General features: G+C 47.4%; 1 protein-coding gene across 2 annotated transcripts; it reads left to right on the forward strand.

Moving 5' to 3' along the window:
- Nucleotides 1-320: 320 nt before the first annotated feature.
- On the forward strand, nt 321-17,723 carry CCHCR1 (coiled-coil alpha-helical rod protein 1). Of its 2 annotated transcripts, none has more exons than XM_081901664.1 (18): nt 321-409; nt 1,417-1,503; nt 2,918-3,122; nt 4,702-5,212; nt 5,515-5,657; nt 5,754-5,874; nt 7,482-7,592; nt 7,767-7,916; nt 8,438-8,548; nt 9,140-9,246; nt 9,479-9,591; nt 13,306-13,384; nt 13,943-14,073; nt 14,452-14,661; nt 15,706-15,807; nt 16,651-16,802; nt 16,886-16,997; nt 17,525-17,723. In XM_081901664.1, the coding sequence occupies exons 2-18, from the start codon at nt 1,434-1,436 to the stop codon at nt 17,623-17,625; spliced, it is 2,529 nt and encodes an 842-aa protein (XP_081757790.1). In that variant the 5' UTR covers nt 321-409; nt 1,417-1,433; the 3' UTR covers nt 17,626-17,723. The 2 variants fall into 2 exon arrangements, with proteins under 2 accessions (XP_081757790.1, XP_081757791.1); XM_081901665.1 differs by lacking the exon at nt 321-409 and adding an exon at nt 416-774.
- Nucleotides 17,724-19,224: the final 1,501 nt, after the last annotated feature.

Genomic DNA, 19,224 nt, shown 5'->3' on the forward strand with positions numbered 1-19,224 from the left:
AAATGGGGCGTGTCCACACCCTTCAGCCCCTCCTTCCTCGCTATTGGGCCGGCCGTTCTCTCCTATGCCGGGTATTAGCAGCGGTTGCCGAGATACCGTTAGCAGCATCTCCAACGCTTAGCAAGCCTATCTGTCACTTACGCCACGCCGTCCTCTGATTGGCTGATTCCACGAGGGGCGGGCCGCGCTTGCTCGCTTTCCCTTCAAACCCTCGTCCCGCCGATTTGGCGCTGACTTCATTCACGGGCCCGCCCGCCCGCCCATCACGCCTCGCTCCGTTCCTATTGGCTTTGCGCTGAAGGGTGGGGCGTGCCTTTTGCGTTCGTTTCCTCGGAGCGGGCTCGCGGCGCGCGCATGAGCAGTCCGGTCTCCGGGTCGGTTGGTGGAGCGTTAGTCGGCGTTGGCGGAGGTTTGAGAGGAAAAGGGCCGCCGCCCCTCAGTAGTGGCGAGTTAGGGCGCAGCGGCTCCCAGAAGCAGCGTAGCTCATGAGCGGGGATGTGGGAAGCAGCTGACGAAAGGGAGAAATGGGGTTCCAGACGAGGGTTTTTCAAACTGGGGGGGGTCTCCAGCTGTTTTTTTTAGGACTACAATTCCCATCATCCCTGACCACTGGTTCTGCTAGCTAGGCATCATGGGAGTTGTAGTCCAAAAAAAGCAGATTGAGACCCGCAGTTTGGGACTGTTCTAGATGAAGCGAAGCGGTGCTTTTTATGCTCAACTCGAAATAGAAAGCTTAGTCAGCGATGGGAGACTCGACCAAATCTTGAGAAGGAAGTGTGTGAATCTCATTATTTCCTCCAATGGTTTGCAAACTCCCTGCATAAAAGTCAAAAAAAGCTTCCCGGGTTTTTATCTGCTTAATGGGACCAGAATGAGAGAGAGTGACCAAGTCATCTTAACTGTCTTTATTTATATACTACTTTATGCCAAAATATGCTACCTTGATGGCAATAAGGTGTGAATGGGTTCTAGAGAGAGGCTCCTGTGATTTCTTGAAGAACAGTGCATTATTTTATATCATTATATTTATAAAATTTGCATTTTATATTACTTCCGTAAGATGTTAGTAGTATATAGCCTCACTGAGTGCTATTATAGTGGGGTGGTTTCATACGAGTTAAACCAGGCATATCTAAAGTCTAATCCGGTTGGTTTATCTAAAGGGCCTAATGCGGTTGGTTTAATCTGGCTGCTGTGGCAGTTTATTCCCTGGGGTAAAATCCTAAAAAAAACCCTTAACAACCTCAATCCTAAAAAAATCCTTTGGTCGGCCCCCACAGCCCTTCACTTCATCAAATCTGGCCCTCTTTGAAAAAAATTTGGACACCACTGAGTTAGGCCTTCTGTTTTAGAGCTTGGGGTTCAAGCCTGAAAATATCCAATTAGCTTAGGTAAACATTTCTGTATCTTTTGAAGGACAGTGACTTGGGACCATGGACAGAAGGAATGATTCAGACAGACGGCTGAACCCACCGGCTGCATTCAGAGGTTCAAAGCCCACTGGTAAAGCAAGAGCAAATTTATTATCTCAATTCCCCACACACTGATTTTTTAAATATTTGCTGCCTGCTTACGATGCAAAGAGAGCACAGCCACAGTTACCTCTGTCTTGCTGGACTCTAGATAAAATATCTGTAAAGTACATGGAGCTGCCTTTGGAGACTTCCCAGAAACCTCTGTTAGTAAAAAGTGCATCTACTAGGTTACCAAAACCAGCCATAGAAGACTCATCTTGCCAGTTCTTAAGCAGTGAAGCTGGTTTCTGGTCACAACTGAACATGATAGTTGTTGCCTATATAGACCAAATGGCTTCTTACTTGGCTATTTGAAAGGCTGCCTTTATTGTATGAATTTGCCAAACTGTCATCTGAAATGACTCCTGCCATGATTTGAAGTTAGGCAATGCATGACTGAAGTGAAGGTTGTTCCAGCATTGTCAAACTGATCTTCCCCCATATCTTTTCTCTCTATCTTTCTTGTGCCAAGCATAGGGCCTGTGCATCATATTCATTTATATACAGTAGCTGCCAACAGCACTGTTTCAGCATTTGGACCGATACAAACTGCTTTAGGAAGCATTATTGTCTGGCAAGTGTGATTTAAAAAAACTAGCAAGTCATAGGTAAAGGTAAAAAGACCCCCTGACCATTAGGTCCAGTCGTGACCGACTCTGGGGTTGCGGCGCTCATCTTGCTTTATTGGCCGAGGGAGCCGGCGTACAGCTTCCGGGTCATGTGGCCAGCATGACTAAGCCGCTTCTGGCAAACCAGAGCAGCGCACAGAAACGCCGTTTACCTTCCCGCTGGAGCGGCACCTATTTATCTACTTGCACTTTGACGTGCTTTCAAACTGCTAGGTTGGCAGGAGCAGGGACTGAGCAACAGGAGCTCACCCTGTTGCGGGGATTCGAACCGCCGACCTTCTGATCGGCAGGTCCTAGGCTCTGGTTTAACCCACAGCACCACCCACGTCCTAGTTGGGCGTTAAATGTAGATGGTGCACAGTTATTCACATTTCAGAATAAGGAAGGGTTTTTCAACTAGTCTCTGGAGCAGTACCTCTTAAGAGCAGCAAATATTGACAGGAGATAATGTTTACATGGTAGTGCAAAGCTTCACCTGTTGGTTTTTGCATATCAAGATATTGTTAAACGCACAAGGCAAGCCAAGCTATCCCTTCTCCTTTTCTAGTCAGTTTGCAGTTGCTAACCATGTTTGGTGAGAATTTGGGTTAGCTTTGCACAACTTCTGCTAGTATGAAGACCAGTTATGTGGATCTGCCTTCTGCATCTCGATTATGAATGGTTTCCTTTCAGTGAAAGTTTTCCAGATCACCCTATTTCCTTCACTTAAACACTTTCTAATGGAGCTAGGTGGCAATCTAATGTAATAGCAATCTGCTGTCATTTCTTTCTTAGGGCCAAAGGAGTTGATCCCACCTTCCCATTTCCAGAGCCGGTCAGCACCACCTCTAGCTGTCTCTACTACAGTGCCCTGGGATGTCCCTTGCCTTCCTAACTATGAGGCAGTTGAACTCAAGCGAGAAAACCAGAGATTGAAGGATGAACTCCACAGATGGGCCACAATGGGAGATAAGGCAGAAGAACCAGGAACCAGAACCAGGTGAAATGACCTGTAATGGTTATATGGGGTTGCTCGTGCGTAAGTTGCCGCCACTCCTGGCTACGTTGCCTGGTTAAACCTTTTCCTGGCTGGACAGCCCTTCACTTCGTGGCTGTTTCAGTCGCTAGCAGAATCCGTCAGTGGGCGTTTCTTGAACTTCTTCCAGCCAAGTCTACGCCTACTTTCCCTGCGCAGAAGTCTTCTGCGCAGGGTGGGTGTGGGTAGCAGAGGACCCGTGCTCTCCCCGCTGGTCTCCGGCGAAGAGTCCTGGAGCCCCCTCGCCGATTCCCCCATCTGCCCCCCTTCTCCACTGGTGTTACGCTGATTTCCTTCCCCAGCCGATGAGCTGCCTCTCTCCCTGCTGGTCCCTTCTCCGGCATCGCTTGGGAGCCTTGCCTCCACCTCTGGCTCCGATTTCAGTTCCCTGACATGACCCCTACAATTTCCCCCTTTCCTCTGATCCATTTCACCCTATACCACCCAATTATGAACATTATTTTACTTATTTAACGGCATTTATAGACCAGGTAATCAAAAAACAGAAATCTCTAAGCAGTTTACGTAAAATAGTGCAAAAACATTAATCAAAACACAGGTGAAATAAACAGAATGTAAAAACAAGCATGCTTATACAGTGGTACCTTGGTTCTCAAACTTAATCTGTTCCGGAAGTCCGTTCCAAAACCAAAGTGTTCCAAAACCAAGGCGTGCTTTCCCATAGAAAGTAATGCAAAATGGATTAATCCGTTCCAGACTATAAAAACAGCCCCTAAAACAGCAATTTAACATGAATTTTACTATCTAACGAGACCACTGATCCATAAAATGAAAGCAATAATCAATGTACTGTACTATAAAATAAGTAAGACAGTATTGTAGATGATAAAAATTAAAATTATTATTTTTTCTTACTAGCACTGATGATAGTCATTGTTTGGACTGGGGGGCTTTTATCCATTTCCGCAGTCACACAATCAATCAGTAGCTGAACTGGGCTCCACACAGTCACAAAAACAAATTAACCCAAAAAGCCTCAAAAACAAAAATGCAGAATAAACAGGAAAAGCATCAAACTTAATCCGTTCCAAAACATTCAAAAACTAAGATGCGGCTTCTGATTGGAGTAGGTGCCCTGGAAACAATAGCTGACAGCCGCATCAGACGTTCAGCTTCTGAAAAACATTCAAAAACCGGAACAGTTCTGGGTTTTTGGCGTTTGGGAACCAAGGCTTTTGAGAACCAAGGTACCACTGTACATGTTTTCGTAGGTTTGCAGAAATAAAAATAGATTTTATGAGACACTTCCCTTAACTTGTGGTTCTCCACTGAAGAACTGAGAGCATCTCCTGCTAGGCACATTGTACCCCAGCTTTGCTCTATTTGCTGTATCTCTCTGGAGCTCTTCTCCCCTTTTCCCCGGGAATCATTCCATATACTGGAGTTCAGCTTGTAACCAGCTCACTCCTTGAACAGCAGTCCTTAGAATGGAAACACCCTGAACTTTTGAACTAACTAGCAAGACATAAAATAGTGCCCCCTGGAGGTGGGAGGACTTTATGACAAATTCTTTCTCTTCCAGGTCATTGGATAGAGGAGCTGAGCCCTCAGGCGTATGTCACACCTTGGCCATGTCCCAACAGGCCGAGGTCATCTCCCACCAGCTCCACGAGATCCAGCGACTGGAGGCAGAGCTTGCTGTCTTCCGAGTTGCCTCAGCCCAGCAAGAAGCAGCAGCGGCCAGTCGAGAAAACACCCTCTCTGACCTTCAGAGTGAGCTTGCGATACTAAAAAGCCAGAGCAAGGCAGAGGCTGCTGGCTTGAAGGCAGAGCTGGAGGAAGTCAGGAGCAACAGCAGACTGGAAATTGAGGCTCTCAAGGTAGAGCTGGAGGAGCTTGGGAGGCAGAGGCGCTTGGAGGCCAATTCCCTGAAAGAGGAGCTGGAGTTGACCAAGGAAAGGTCCAGACATGAAGTTGGGCTGGCGCGAGGAGAGCTGCAGGGGGCCCTTGAGAAAGCAGAAGCTGAGCAGAGGAGGCAAGAGGAAAGGGTGCGAGAGTGCCTAGAGACAGTGCTCAAGGAGCACCAGGCGGAGGTGAGTGCTCAAAGGAAAGCATTCTGGGAGAAAAAGTTGTTTTGAGTGGGTGCAGAATAAAAACTTGGATTGGCATCTCTGCAAGCGGTGGAGAGTGGTGGTCCTTCAAAGGCTATTGTACTCCAGTTCCCACCAGCCTTAGACAGCAGAGCCAGTTGTCAGGGGTAATGGGAATTAGAGTGCATCAGCTGTTGGTGGGCAGCAGGTTCTCCATTCCTTGCTCTAGGTTTTCTGGGAGAGTAGTGTGAATAGCAGGTGGTCGCTGCTCACCAGGATATTAGCCTCTTCCCCTCTTTCCACAGTTGTCCAGGCTTTCTGAAGTCCACGGGGCTGAAGTTGCGTCCCTGAAGCAGCAGCTGTGGGCACTCCAACAGGATTTGGGGGCTCAGCAGAAGGAGGCTGTCCAGTTAAGGGAGAAGAGAGACGTTCTCCAGAACCAGCTCAGGTGTGATCACTCCTCCAGGTTCTTTTCCTCCGAGGGCCCACTGGGGTTGTCTCCTTGGCTGTGCCAAAGGCAACCCCTTGTATTTCTCTCCTTCAGTGCAGCTGAGGCAGAGCTGGCTTCCCAGAATGCTTCGCTCCTGCAGCTGAAGACCTATGTTGGGGAACAGGAGTCAAAGCAGCCTAGTGCTGAACGGGACCAACTTATGAGCAGAGTGCAGGTGAGACCTGGGGGCTTTTCAGACATAGACAGTTAGCAGCATCTAAGTGATGATGATGATGATATTTTATTATTTATACCCCACCTATCTGACTGGGTTGTCCCAACCACTCTTAAGTGTTGCTGTTGTGCTTTAAGCTACAAGTGGAATACCAACTTTGCTTCCATCCTTCTGGAATCCAAATAACCATCCTGTTGCCTTTTCTCCAGCTTCAGATGGGGTGGGTGGGGCTTGAGCCGTAGTGGGCCAATGGAGAGAGCACTTTAAGACTTTTGATTGTTCCTAGCCATACCTTTACCTGTCCCACACTTGGCATTACATATCACATCAGGAGAGGGGCAGATGGTCACGGTTTGGGAAAAATGGACTTCCCAGGCCAAGTTCCCTACCAGGCCTAATTTCACCTGCATGCCTGAGGTTTAACTCCCAACCTCAGAAATGGCTGGAGCAGTACATACAATCTACTGTTAGGTTACCAGATTTTTTTCAAAGAATCCGGGGACACTTTTTTTTTTTGAAAAGAGGAAAAAAGGTTATTTTTTTAAATGTTGGGCTTTTTTTAAAAAAAGAAGCAGCAATGTCTTCTCTTCTGTGGTCTCTTCTGTCGCACGGCCTTCTTCTGGGCCCTGGCCTGCTCTCTTGGAATGCTAGCCGCTGTGGAGTAGGCTTGGGTTGGGCCTGGGCTCGGCCACGTGTCCTTGCCCTCCCGGTGCTCTCCTACCTCTTCTCCTCAGCAGTGGCGGTGCAGCAAGGTTGGGGCTCCCCTCTTTTTTCTCCTTCCCCTTCTCTCTCTTCCTTCTCTTTCTCCTCTCCTCCTTCTCCCTGCGTCGGCTCTGGGGTTTTCCTGGCCCTGGAGCGCTGCTGGGCAGTCGGTCGGGTGGCTGGGCATTCTCACTCTCGGCTCAATTTGGGTCGTGGGGGGGTCAGCGGTTCACCCAGTTAACGCGCCGGGTGTCCCCGGTTCCCCCTCAGCAGCAGCAGTCTCAGCAGCCCGGAGCCAGCCTGGTAGCGCAGTCGGCTCTGGCTGGCTTCAGGAGCTGCTCGCTGCCATGGCGCCCACCATTTTGCCTCGCCGGAAGTCCCTATATGATGTGTCTTGTGCCGTTGAACCAATCATGCAACTTTCGTTCCCTGCTAATAAATCCACAACACTTAAAATATAAATCTGGGGACATTAAATGAAATCCGGGGACAGATTTTGTCCGGGGGGCAGATTTGTAAATCCGGGGACTGTCCCCGGGAAACAGGGACATCTGGTAACCATAATCTACTGCAGAGTTGCTTGATGAATCACCAATACCTGGAGAAATTGTGCAAACTGTTCTACTGTGCTTTCTAAAAAGTCAGATTTTCAGAGTTCAGGGGAGTGGAGAAAGGAATGTTGAGCACAGAAAACAGGAATGGAATACTTTGTTCATGACAGCATGCAGATGCCCCATAAAAAGTGAGAGAACAAAGTGTGGCTGTTCCACATGAAATGCCCAGTATGGAAGCAGCCCAGGATAGGAAAGGTAACACAAGGCACTTCAAATAGCAGAGCTCCTTTTCTTCTGCATGGATTTATGAGTATGCAGTATGACTGCAACATTACTTTGCTCCTATTTCAGCAACTGGAAGAAGAGAAGGATGCATTGAAAATTACAGCTGAGCTGCTGCAGGTTCGCCTAACTTCCCTCAGCGATATTCTGACGCTACAGGAGATGGAGCTCAGCAAGAAGGTAGATACATTTGAGGATAGTGGGTATGATAGTGAAGAATAGTAGCATTGTGGGTTTCAAATAGTAATTACAGAACTGCAAACTATTCAAAATAGCTCTTTTGATTGACTGGGTATTGGGTACACACCCACACCCTTCTTAAAAGCTGTTTTATTTCATGTTTGATCTTTTCAGGTGCAGCTTGAGGATCCTCTCCGGCCTGAATCATCTCAGAAATGGCAGTACCTGCTGACTAGGTGGCGGGAGAAAGTATTTTGTCTCCTGGTGCAGCTGAAATCTCAGGAGCTCAGTCACAGGGATACCACCAAAGTGCTAGAAAGGAAGGTATGCGCTTGATTTGAGGGAGGGGACTGTGTTGGAGTGGAGCAGGGTGAACCTGAAAGCCCAAGCTCCTAGGTAGTTTTTTTGAAAATGGAGTGTGGAAGAGCATGAGAATTGTGAGCCAGGACTCCTGGATTCTCCAGGAGTGGAATTCAGACTTTGTGTGAGGATTACAGAGAGATCTGAATTCATGCTAGTTGTGGAGGAGCCTGGAAACTGTTACCAGGCTAGTAAAAAAATAAAAGTTGCCTGCTACCAACCAGACTATCAGAAGAGGGAGAAGTCCTTGAAGACACCTGCTATCTTTCTACTTTGGTTGGAGATGAAATTATTATTATTTTTTGAATTTATATACCACCCTATACCTGGGGGTCTCAGGGCGTCTCTTGACAGCAAGCAGGTTGGCAGAAGATGGGTGAAGCAATCTGCCACTCTCCTTTAAGTTTGCTTGCTGTGTTAGCAGGCAAATTGTTAAATTCAAAGCTTATGTGGTAATAAGCCAGGTCTTAAATTTCTGCCTACAGGTCAAAGAGCTAGACGGTGAAGTGGAGTCCAGAGACCAGAAGGTGGCACTGTTGCTCCACAGCCTAGAAGACAAATCTGCTGAAGCTGATATGGAAAGAGTGAGAAACAAAGTAAGTTGTTCTCATACACCCCTTGCCCAAGAAGACTAGTTTAGAAAGGGGCACATCCTTTTCCCCATTAAAACAGGCTTAAGAGCTGAAGGGTGATGCTGAAGGGTGGAGGAGTCCTTGACAAGTGAGTTTAGGGCCTCTCTCTTTCAGGGGGAAGTATTGCTTAGGGGGACGCAGCGTAGGGATTACTTAGGGATTGCTGCGTAGGGACGCAGGTGGCGCTGTGGGTTAAAGCCTCAGCGCCTAGGACTTGCCGATCGAAAGGTCGGCGGTTCGAATCCCTGCGGCGGGGTGCGCTCCCGCTGCTCGGTCCCAGCGCCTGCCAACCTAGCAGTTCGAAAGCACCTCCGGGTGCAAGTAGATAAATAGGGACCGCTTACCAGCGGGAAGGTAAACGGCGTTTCCGTGTGCGGCTCTGGCTTGCCAGAGCAGCGATGTCACGCTGGCCACGTGACCCGGAAGTGTCTCCGGACAGTGCTGGCCCCTGGCCTCTTAAGTGAGATGGGCGCACAACCCCAGAGTCTGTCAAGACTGGCCCGTACGGGCAGGGGTACCTTTACCTATTACTTAGAGCTTTCTCATTCCTTCCAGACCCTGCAGGCAGAGGCATTGCGCTCGAATGATTTGGCACAGGATCTTCAACGGAGGGCAGAGACCGCTGAAAATGCCCTTCGGGGCCTGGGGGATTTTGTCAGCAGGTAACTGGGAAAGATAAAGCAATAATGGTTGGATTCCCCCAGCTCTGGTCCTCCAGGTATTGAGGACTGCAGAGAGCCTGAGAAAGAAAAGCCCAAAGGCCATTTATTTGACACCTCCAATTTACAGAAGTCTTCCTGCTCCTTCCTTGCTCTTGGCTAACTTTCATTTAATGGTTTTTACTCCTCCTTTTAAAGTCCAGGCTAAGACGCTGCATCTTCTTCTGCTCCACAGGCTAAGCCAGCGACTGACTGGACAGGAAGAATCATGGAGAGCAGCCTTGTCTCGCCTCATGGGATTGGGAAACAGAGTTGCTTTCGCAGCCAAGAGAGTTGACACTGTCCAAGGTAATGGTGGAAAGCCATTTTGCAATCTAGACATTATACAATCTTCATCGCTAAACCCAAATCTTGATCTTCTTGCTGGGCATATCTTGACCCACATGAGACTCAAATTACTTCCATATAACTAGTGAAGCTACGTGAACCATAATATTATAATCTATTTACTTTGTTTGCCTTGTTCCTATTTATGAGCTAGGATCCTACCCTCACGGTGGTGGATACACATTTGAAAATATGCAGATGGGGGTACTTGCTCAGATTCCATGTAACAAGAAGGTCAAACCATGACTTAGCATAGATCTATAGGCTGTCAGAAAGGAGATTGTGGTTGCTTTGGTCCTTTGGCTGCTGTGAGGCAAGCCATGGATTGGCTTTGTGTGGCATTAGAATCAGGGCTGAAACGAAGGATTGTTCAGGAACCTGCCTATTTGCGCTAAACTGGTTTGATTTAGTGTTATGTGTGAACCAGGTCATCGTGTGCTGAAGGCCTCCTTATTCATTCTGTGCCTCGTAAGTCTGGGGTAGTGGCCTCAAGGTTGGATTACTGCAATGCACTTGTGTAGGGTTTCCCTCGCACTTGATCTAGGAAATTGCAGTTGGTGCAGAGTACTTCAGCACAGGTGCTGTTAGGCATGAGACCCTGTCAGCATTATAACACCTCTGCTCAGAGATCTGTGCTGATTGCTGATTTGCCTTTAACAGTTTGGAACCAGTTCACTTGTGGGATTCTCTTACCCTGTATTTGCCCAATTAACACCTTCGAACTGCAGAACTAGCACTGTTACAGGGGCTACATAATACTTTGAGGATGTGGGTGGTGCTGTGGTTTAAGCCACTGAGCCTCTTGGGCTTGCTGATCGGAAGGTTGGCAATTTGAATCCCCGCAACGGGGTGAGCTCCCATTGCTCTGTTCCAGCTTCTACCAGCCAAGCAGTTCGAAAGCACGCTAGTGCAAGTAGATAAATAGGTACTGCTGTGGCAGGAAGGTAAACGGCGTATCCGTGCTCTCTGGTTTCTGTCATGGTGTTCTGTTGCGCCAGAAGTGGTTTAGTCCTGCTGGCCACATGACCCGGAAAGCTGTCTGCGGACAAATGCCGGCTCCCTCAGCCTGAAAGCAAGATGAGTGCTGCTACCCCATAGTCGCTTTTGACTGGACTTAACCATCCAGGGGTCCTTTACCTTATTTACATAATACACTTTCCACACTTGTAAGAAACCATTTTTTTAGTGGGGTGGGACCTACATTTTGGAACTTCCTGCATATTGAAACCAGGCAGGTGCCTTTGCTGTAATTTTTCCAGTGCCTGCTTAAAACGTGTTTGTTTCTACACAAGCCCATCTGAACATGGAAAAGGTTCACTTTTTCCTCAGCTACTGTTGATTTTAATCATGGTTTGCATATTTTGAATAATTGTATTGCTTTATTTTACATTGTGAACTGCTTAAAGTTTTTTAGAACAATCAAGTGATATACAAATCTTGTTAAACAAATACTTTTTTAAGGCAGCCAGCTCAGGTAGTGGATTGCGAGGGAGGGGTAGGCTCAAGTTCCCCTTTCAGTCTTTGTATGACTTGCCTTAGGTACTGCAGAGTGCATTGCCCTAGTACCAGAGGTGTTAAGTGGTGTTAAGATATGACTGCCAGTCTTTCTATACACAGAAAGGAGTGGGAGTGCACTCTTGTTCTTTCCCTGAGGCAGAAAAATATATTGGGTCAGCCATGTCAGGGATTTCCTATACCTTTCTTCTGGCTACATTATTTTAAGCTCATTGACATTTATAACTACAGTCAAAACACTAATTTAGATGGTTGCAGACAACCGCTTTATTCTTTATGATCCATATGTTAATGAATTTCACAACAGTTAAAGTGCTTTCCTTTTTGTCATCGCTAGATGTTGCTTTGTTCACATAATGTTTCCTCCCAACATACCAGACATACTTCAGATTATTTTCACAGACTCCACAGACAACTTTTCCCCTCCCCTCAAATCTCTCAGGTGCCTTATCTTAATCCACAGATTTAACAACCCAATATTGTGCTATGCATATTTTAACTTTTAAGTAGAAGAAAGGTCACACTGAGTTCAGTTGAGATAACTTCCATATAAGTGTGACTAGGGTTCTGTTCTTTCTTTCTTTCTTTCTTTCTTTCTTTCTTTCTTTCTTTCTTTCTTTCTCTCTTTCTCTCTTTCTCTCTTTCTCTCTTTCTCTCTTTCTCTCTTTCTCTCTTTCTCTCTCTCTCTCTTTCTCTCTTTCTCTCTTTCTCTCTTTCTCTCTTTCTCTCTCTCTCTCTCTCTCTCTCTCTCTCTGCCCTTTTTTGAATGGGACTGACAGGACTGCCTGAAGCTTTAGCCCCAAACTGTAACTCTGTTCACACTTTGGCGCAAGCCTCACTGAATTTGTCCCTGAACAGGCACACACTTAGGCCGTCAAAGGGATTGTCATTCTGTTAGCAATTGTAGAGGTTTCTAATAGAGGTCACTGCATCTTTGCTAAGCTACAGTTCCCACAATTATTTTGGGGAAATCATGATAGTTAACGCAGCATAAAACTGGTAAGTCTACAGTGTGCTGCAAATCCCTCTCAGTTTAAAATCCCTACAGCAGGACTGGGGAACCTTTGTCAGACCAAGGGTCACATTTCCACCTGGGGGCCCTATGCCTGTGGCGGGTGTTACCAAAAAGAAAAATTAGCAGATCCATGAGTGTAAATTTCGCCTTGCCACAGTAGGCTGATTTCTTCGCTCAGTCCTCTAGCCTGCATGTAGGAAGCAAGAGGCATGATTAAAACTCAAGGATGCATTCTAGCCAGGCAAAAGCTCTCAAGGACTGTTTGAAGCAGAGCCTGGGAGGGATGAGGTGTGAAGAGAGTTTCAAGGACCAGATAGAGGCTTAGAGGGTCATCTTTGGCGCTGTGGCCTGAAGTTCCCCACCCCTACCCAGTAGCTTTTCACCTCTTTGACCTATTCCTGTTATTTCTGCAACAACTGTTCATTGCCATCATTTTCAAGGCTTCAGAGACACGGGGGGGGGGGGGGTTCAGCATGAAGTATGCATGTTTTGAATGAATGTGCAAAAAAACAACGGCCACCCAGAACCCAAACTCAACTATTATTTCCATACCTTAATATGCATACTTTATTTCAGCACTGTACTTGGGATTTCTTTTGCAGGCCCCAAACATATATCTGTTTTGGCAGGTAAAGCCTCAAGGGCCTATGATAGTCTGCACTATTAAAAAAGAATTCTCAACTTGTGGAGTCAACATGCACTTCTCTCCCCCGCCCCTGCATTCTAAATGGAAATTGTGGTCAGCATGCATATTTTCTTTTTGCAGCCTGTTTTCATAGGATCTTCAGTTCTACTTACCAGTGGGGTGGCCACCTGCACTGTTTTTGTGTTGTGTTTGTCCTCCTTTATATTATAACAATGAATATGTTTGCTTCTCTTTAACAGTAAAGTCTAGAATAGGAGCGGCTAAACTGTGACCCTCTAGACATTAATGGATTACAATTCCCATGAGCCCCAGCCAGCATGACCAATGGTCAGGCATGATGAGAGCTGCAGTTTTGCAACATCTGGAAGGCCACAGGTTCCCCGCTCCTAGTATATAAGCGGCCAAGATCCCAAAATGAGCTGCTTGCCTAGATTTCTTCTTGTTTTTTAATAGCTGATACACTTCTGTCAATGAATAACTGAATAATTATGGCTTCCAGGGTTGGTATGCCAGAAGATAGCACTAGCCAGACTTCAGCAAGAGGAGAAATCTTGCACCACAAGATCAGACCATGAGAAGTAAGTTCAAAACTCTAATCTCAGTGCAGGCTGTGAAGAGTTGGTGACTGCGTATACTTCTTCTTTGAAAGGACAGAATGCTTTGCGAAATGGTCTTCACCACAAAGTTGCTATGCTTAGGTTTTCTGCTTTGTATACAGAAACTAAGACAGAAATAAGAGACATTGCCTATGCCATTTCAGTTCCAGTCCATTCAAGACTTTACCCTTTGAATAGCTCAGTCTCCAGTTAAGAGAATCTAGTATCTTCTGTGTTAGAGCAGAGACACCAAAAGTTGGGGATTAAAGTCCCCAAGTTTCTAGGAATAGCATTTGGTTTTATTAGGGTAGAGCTGGAAGCCAAGGTCTAGTCCAACAGCAAAATATCTAACTGAAGCAAAGGCAGAGTTGAATGATCTCAGGGACTTGGCCCAGCCTTGTGGAGGAGTGGGATTCTGACAACAACAACTTTTTGGTTAACCAGTGCAGCCAGCCAAAATTTTACCCCTTTGCGATTGAAACACTTGAGTGTCCAGGGTTACGACTGAACTTCTGATCTCTCTAGCTTCTTCCTCCCCAGGATTCAGCCATCTTATGAAGACCTTCAAGCTGAACTACAGATGTTGCACAAAGAACGGGATCAACTCTCACTGGAGCTTAAACGTGGGGCTCAACTCATAGAGAAGAAAGTGGCTGAAGCAAAAGAGCAAGGTGACCAACTCTGGGCCCTCTTCTCACTAAGGTGACAAAGCTGTATCTGTACCGTTTAAGACCACAGGTGAAGGTTCACCTGAATGAATTCTCCATACAGAACAAATTCCCTGCACTCAGAAGACCTAATGTCAGGTAGTACAGGTTGAACCTATTATTCCCTTGAGACCTGCTAGTTTACTATGTGCAGGGAATTTGTGCAAGGAATAATTTTCAGTGAGTCACCACCTGTAATAAGAGGGTTTGGGCACAGAACTAGGCTCTACTGTCAGTGACAGCACCTAGAAGCTAGGTGTAGAGAAGCAGTGGGGAGGTGATTTGGGTATATTGGATTGCTGGGCACTGCCCTCAACTGACTGTCTCCCCTCTGTCCTACAGCGGAGCTTGAGCTCAGGAAAACGAGGGAGTCATTGCAGAGCCTGCAGGAGGCACTGGAGGCAAAGACACTGGCAGAACAGACACTGAGGCAGCAACAGGAGGCCACAGAGAAGCAGCTGGAGGCAACCTGCAGCAACCTACAGAGGAGTGAAGAGGCTGCAGAGAGTTTGAGGCAGGAGCTGGGACAGTTAAGAGCGGAGTATGAAAGAGGTATCTTAGGGACATGCTGCATTTTTTCTGGGGAAGTAATGATTAACTTGAGAGGTGAGGCATGATGAGCTTTTAAATTGGCATTTGCTTATGCCTCCCCTTCTTTTGTACATGGCTACCGGAAAACAAGCAAACATAAAGTGAAGTGCACTCCCTGAGCACAGTTGCAGCACACAAACGTATCCATAGGAGGAATGAGACAAGAGCTCTACCACTGAAACACCTTATGCACACAAGGTCTCGGGTTGGATACCTGTCAGTGAGGCTTGCTTGTTTGAGGTATAGGTTTCTTGCTGCTCCTGTGAAAGGTCCCTGGTTTGACAACTGGGCCAATCCCTTCTTTCCTTGTAGCACACCAAGATGGCAGGCCTGCACCTTAGAAAACCCTTTCTTAGACTGTTGAGGAATGCTTGCACTGCAGGGCCAAAAGGATCTGAGATAAGTCAGCCATCACTTGATGCAAGAACCTCAAAAGTATTCTATGCATCCATGTACTTGCCTTCTTCAAGTACTTTTACTTCAATGGTGTATATTATTGAACTATGATGATGCCTCTCACTTGCCTGGATGGAGAGAGGTGGGTGTGAACAGAAACCCTTGACTCTGGTACATCTGAATTCCGTTGCATGTTTTTTCACCCACTTTTGCCTCTAACCACATCCAGTTTTTTCACCTGGCCCTGCCCACCACCACTTGGCAGTTGAGCTGAAAAGGGTTCCCCACCTCTCATCTAGCTCCTGGTAGGCCACCATTTGTGACTGTAGGGCTGCTTTTGGCTTGGGGAGTCTGGACCTACATTTAGAAAAGCATAGATTGCTGTCAGTGATCAAATGTGCAAAAGGTAAGGGCTGTCCAACAAGAGCAGAAGCCATGGGATACTGAAAACGTGAGAACGCTTGTAAATACAGTTAAGTGCCAGAGAAGGCACTGCCACCTGAGAGATTTGATGCATGACTTCCTGATACGGTACTGTAATGAGCAAGGCATTGTGGGATGGGGGACAAAAACCCTGCCTATTGTCATTTTCATGCCCTTTCTACATAGCCCTGCAGGAGAAGGTAACTGAAATTGAAACGCAGATGCGCAAGGATTTGTCAGAAATGGAGAAAGGGCTCAATGAAGCACGGAGGGAACACACAAAGGCAGGTGAGCAGCACAACAGCTGTACAGGCAATGACTGATAAATACATATACGTATATGCGCATATCACAGTGACTTGGAAGTGGCTGGAAAAGGGGGGCGGGCGTAACGGGCATATGCATGCTTTGCCCTTGCAATTTGACCTGTGCAAATTGCAGATTGCCTGTAAATGGAAAGAGGCTACTGGGGGATGTTTTGGTGCCTGAGGCAGAAAATCCAAAAGGAGTCTTCTTGTGAAAACATATGTATTAAATAGCAGGCACTTTTGTTGACAAAGATTGGGCATCTGATTCACTCTGCGTAATGCAGAGTCAGTACTGAGGGCCACAGTTCAGGGACAGATTATATACTTTTATGCAGAAGGTCTCAAGTTCAGCCACTTGTATTTCCATTTGGGGGAAAAGTCACTTGCAGCAGCAGGACTGGGGAAAATCTCTGCCTGAAGCCTGATAGTTGTTGTGACACACAACAATCCCATGTTTGCAACAAAAGGTGGAATGGAATCTCCCAACAGAGCATCTGTTTTACATGCAATTGGTCCTAGGTTGAATCCCTGACATTTCTAAGTAGGGCTGAGAAAGATCCCTGCCTGAAGCCCTGGAAAGCTGCTGTCAGCCTTTGTGGATAATACTGAGGCAGTTGAACGAAGGGGACTACCTTAGTGTATAGCTGCTTCCTGTGTTCTTAGGGCAGTTGCAGGAGATGACACTGATAGCTGGATCAGTGGTTTGACTCTGCATAAAATAGCTTTTGGTCTGCTGCACTGCAGGCGGAGCCAAACCTTCTTTACTCCCCTCTCTGCTTCTCATCCCTCTTTTGATCCTCCCTCCTGCTTTGTGTGTCTGCAGTGGTTGCCCTACGCCAGGCTGAGCGACAGGCAGCAAGAGACAAAGCTCGCAGCGACGAACTTGCCAAGCTGCAAGAGTCTGCTACGCAACAGGAAATGGCACAACTTGAAGGACGTCTGCGGGAGCTTGAGAGGGACAAGAATCTGCTGATGGTACGTTCAAGGAGTGAAAGCACATGGCTTCCCCATATTGGGTCCTGTGGCATCCATCAATGTCTGTCTCTTTCCATGCACAGGCTACCTTGAGGGAGGAAGGGCTGTTAGTCCAGCATCGACAGAATCGGCTTGCAGCAGTCCAGGGCCCAGCAGAATCAACTGAGAAGACCGGATCTAAGCCTCCATCTAAAGGTATAGGGTGGGATTCAGTGAGTTGCATCAGCAGAACCCTGACCAAGGACTTTGGCTTGCACAGCAGGGCTCCCCCCCCCCACTTGCTCCCACCAAAATTGACCCCAGAACAGCTGAAATGCTTGTGCTGACAGAACATTCAGCATACTATTCCACAACACTTTACAGCAGCAGGCAGGCTTCAGAAGCGGCTATGTGCAGTTCGGTTCCCCAACATGTTGCTGCTGTTCTCTGTGCCCTCCCCACATGCATCTGTCTGAGGCAGCTGCTTCACTCTGACAAATGATAGGGCAGGCCCTGATAATAGAACAGCTTGGTATGTCTTGCTACATCCTACAGTTGGCAGGTGTGCCATTTCCCTTCCCACAATCCCTTGCAATTCTTATAACTGCCAGATATAGAAGCCTTCTAGTTTCTGTTATTCCCTATTCTTCTCAACACCAGGTTAAGAGCATCTACCTCGCTGGCATTCTTCACTGATCTCCATCACTCCATGATCTTATGGGCTTTTCTCCCTCTTCCTACAGAGTCTCTGTTTGCTGTGCTGGATGACCTACAGGTACTGGGTGCTGCTATACTGGGAGAAGAAGAAGCAGACAAAGAGAAAGATACCAGCAAGGGAACTTAAGTATAAATCCCTCCAGAGGAAGAAAAATCTACTTGGAGACACCAGGCCGTGGAAGTGGATAGAAAGATGTTTGTAAATAAAAATTATTTTTATAGGCACATAGACATTTATATTGGAAGTGTTCTTTTAAAAAACCTAGTCTCTAAAACACATCATTACCTCCCACATCTCATTTCCTCCCTACCAATCTTGGTTGAGGGCTTCTTATATACACTGTTGATGGAAACCACCCACTAACTGCGCAAGATACGTATATTCTCGTGTCCGGCCTAAAAAATGTTCAGGGTAGTTTACAATGCCTTATACGATTAATACAATATGGGTGGTTGGGTAGCTAAGCTGGATGAACACAATTACTCAGCAAGAGTATATAATGTACAAAGGATGTGAAATGGAGAGGCAGGGCTTGGCTAGTTTGAGACATGTACAAACGTCACAAGTATAGAGCTGAAGACATCCCTTTCAACTCAGCTCTTTTCTGATTCTGTGAATGCAAAACGACACTCCATTCTTCTTGTGAAGTCTAGCTATAAAACAGCAAACGAGTTAGAAGACCACCTCCTCTTTCAAGCTGTGTATGAATGTTGTTGAAAAACTCTCCCTGAGCCAGATCTGCTCTATGGGCCCACAGTGATGCCAATGCCCCAGAGAGACGACTCCTGTGGCATAGTTTTAGCAGATGTAATGCAAAGGCAGGCCTGGCCACAAGTGAGGAACATATAAACTGGGATTCATTTAATTATTATTTTATTTATTAAAAGTGTTAGTTGTTTTATCTTGCCCAGGGCAACCCAAAGCAAGTTAAATCCAAACAAGTAGACAACAAACCCCCGCAGATTCCTTTAAACCAAGAGGAAAGAGAAATTCATTAAAAACATCCCACCAGAGCATTCCGCAAACGTGGAGCTAAAACAGAAAAGGCCTGTTGCCACCCTCTGGACCACTCCTGGAGGGGGCACATGAAGCACAGCTGAGCCCAGTCCCCGCTATGGTGCCCCTCGGTGGTTATAGTACCAGACATTGTCGCCTCCAGTCCAGTACTGTGCAGCCTACAGGCTGTTCCTTCACCCTGGCTGATGCTTGTGCTCCCCTGCGCTCCTAAAAGGAAGGAACAGTGGGGATTGGGGTGGGCGTGCTTTTGTGCACGTGTGAATGGGGCAATTCCTTCCGTGTCTACCAGGGGGAGCGCAGAAGCAGCTCGCATTCTCGGTGGGAGGCGGAAGGCGCCCCTCGGCGGCCTCTTTTCCCTCAAGCGAGGTGCCGCTTCTTCCACGAAGACAGCCTGGCAGGGCGGGGCGGGGACCCCTGGGCCGCCTGCGTTCCCGCGCAGACAACAGCGCAATGACAAGCGAGTCAGCTGGGGCCTCGCCGTCCCGCACATGCGCGGTTCCAACGCCTGCCCGGCCGCCCGCCGGCCCAGCCAATCTCCTTCCCCCGCTGGAAACGCGCCACGAGCGCGTCGCCCACCTCAGACGCCGGTTCTGTGAGGCACCGGCCAATCGGCACCTTCCTCCGCCCGAGCCCGGACTCCTTACCTCGCGCGCTCATGCACGCTCACCGCCCCCCTCGCCGCTCTCGGCCAATGAGGACAGAGGCTTT

Source organism: Podarcis melisellensis (genome assembly GCF_964234715.1).
Source record: "Podarcis melisellensis genome assembly, chromosome: 2".
Lineage (NCBI taxonomy): Eukaryota > Metazoa > Chordata > Lepidosauria > Squamata > Lacertidae > Podarcis > Podarcis melisellensis.

Coding starts and splice junctions, on each gene's coding strand:
- CCHCR1 (XM_081901664.1), top strand. CDS start 1,434: ATGGACAGAAGGAATGATTCAGACAGACGGCTGAACCCACCGGCTGCA. Junction 5,658..5,753: donor GTTCTCCAGAACCAGCTCAG/GTGTGATCACTC, acceptor TCTCTCCTTCAG/TGCAGCTGAGGCAGAGCTGG. Junction 7,593..7,766: donor AGATGGAGCTCAGCAAGAAG/GTAGATACATTT, acceptor TGATCTTTTCAG/GTGCAGCTTGAGGATCCTCT.